General features: G+C 61.2%; 1 protein-coding gene across 1 annotated transcript in view; it reads left to right on the forward strand.

The window, feature by feature from the left end:
* Positions 1-259: 259 nt before the first annotated feature.
* VDBG_00090 (cytokinesis protein sepA) overlaps positions 260-1430 on the forward strand; it is a gene marked incomplete at both ends in the record, with an annotated part of 3143 nt that continues 1972 nt past the window's right edge. The window contains 2 exons of the mRNA XM_003008363.1: positions 260-1304; positions 1365-1425. Coding sequence (XP_003008409.1) covers positions 260-1304; positions 1365-1425 — 1106 coding nt within the window. The remainder of the gene's footprint in view (positions 1305-1364; positions 1426-1430) is intronic.

Raw genomic sequence — 1430 nt, forward strand, 5'->3', positions numbered from 1 at the left:
GAAGCTCAGAGACAGCTCGAGGAACAGCAGAGGTTCATCATGCTCAACGGCGACAAGCGGAGGGCTCAAGGCCGAACTCGAGACCTCCAGACTGTGCGTCAGAAAGAAGCACAGCGCAAACGAGCTGGAGACCCGAGAGCTTTACCTCATGCTCAGAGATGCGCAGGATGTCGCGGCATCCAACGCCGCCAAGGGCAACAGTAAAATCCCAGCAGAGGACCCGACACGTATGCAGGGCATCCTCGACCGTGAACGCCTCATGGAGCGTCTGCAGATGCAGATTGAGCGCCAGAAGACGCAATTCAAGCTCGAAGGCAGGGTATGGGGTGACGCCGTGGGACCGTCTGACCGTCTGCGTGCACTACGTGAAGAGATGGACGACGGCAGTGCCCCTCAGGGCGCCGGCACACCGCCTAGGGACTTTACCAACAGCATGCTGGGCAGCGTCCAACGCCACACCAAGATCAGCCGCAAGCCGGTCGGTCCTCGCACTGGCGGCGGTGAAGACGATCTGGCCGAGGATGGCGAGGACGACGATGTCGTCTATGAGGTGCCCCGTATGGTCGAGATCAGAAGGCCCGTCGTGGATGCCAGACAGCAAGCCGCCCTTCACGGCGAAATGGCCAACAAATTCAAAAAATACGACGCCAGCGACTCGGAGGATGGCGAAGGTACCACGATGGAGTCCGCTCCGCTCGTCACACCAGCAGGTACCGATACGCCCAAGATCGAAGTCACCAGCGCCGCTCCGCCCCCGCCACCTCCGCCACCTCCACCTCCACCCCCGATGCCCGGCCAAGGCGGTGCACCCCCTCCGCCTCCGCCTCCGCCTCCACCACCACCACCTCCTCCTCCTCCGCCCCCGATGCCCGGCATGCTCTCTCCTGGCGGTGGGCCACCACCGCCGCCGCCGCCTCCCCCTCCTCCGCCAATGCCGGGTGCGCCTGGTATGCCTCCTCCGCCGCCGCCCCCAATGCCTGGCGCGATATCTGGACACTTCCTGTCGCAGAACACGGCAAGCTTTTCCACAGGACCCTCGATCGGGCTGCCCGTGGTTCGGCCCAAGAAGAAGCTCAAGGCCCTCCACTGGGACAAGGTCGACTCGCCAATGGCGACGCACTGGGCCGCTCATACCCCGTCTGCGGAGGAGCGTGAGGAGAAGTATCTCGAGCTCAGTCGCAAGGGCATTTTGGACGAGGTCGAGAAGCTCTTCATGGCCAAGGAAACGAAAAGACTCGGCCAAGGTGGTGCGAAGAAGGATGACAAGAAGCAGATCATCTCTGCTGATCTGCGCAAAGCGTTTGGTAAGTGTTGCGCTCTTGTCATGTAGACCCAAAAAAAACGTTGTTGCTAACAGGCGTCAGAAATCGCACTCGCCAAGTTGTCGCAGATCTCTGTCGAAAAGATTGTGCAGATGATTATACAGTGGG

Source organism: Verticillium alfalfae, genomic scaffold, assembly GCF_000150825.1.
Source record: "Verticillium alfalfae VaMs.102 supercont1.1 genomic scaffold, whole genome shotgun sequence".
NCBI classification, from domain to species: domain Eukaryota; kingdom Fungi; phylum Ascomycota; class Sordariomycetes; order Glomerellales; family Plectosphaerellaceae; genus Verticillium; species Verticillium alfalfae.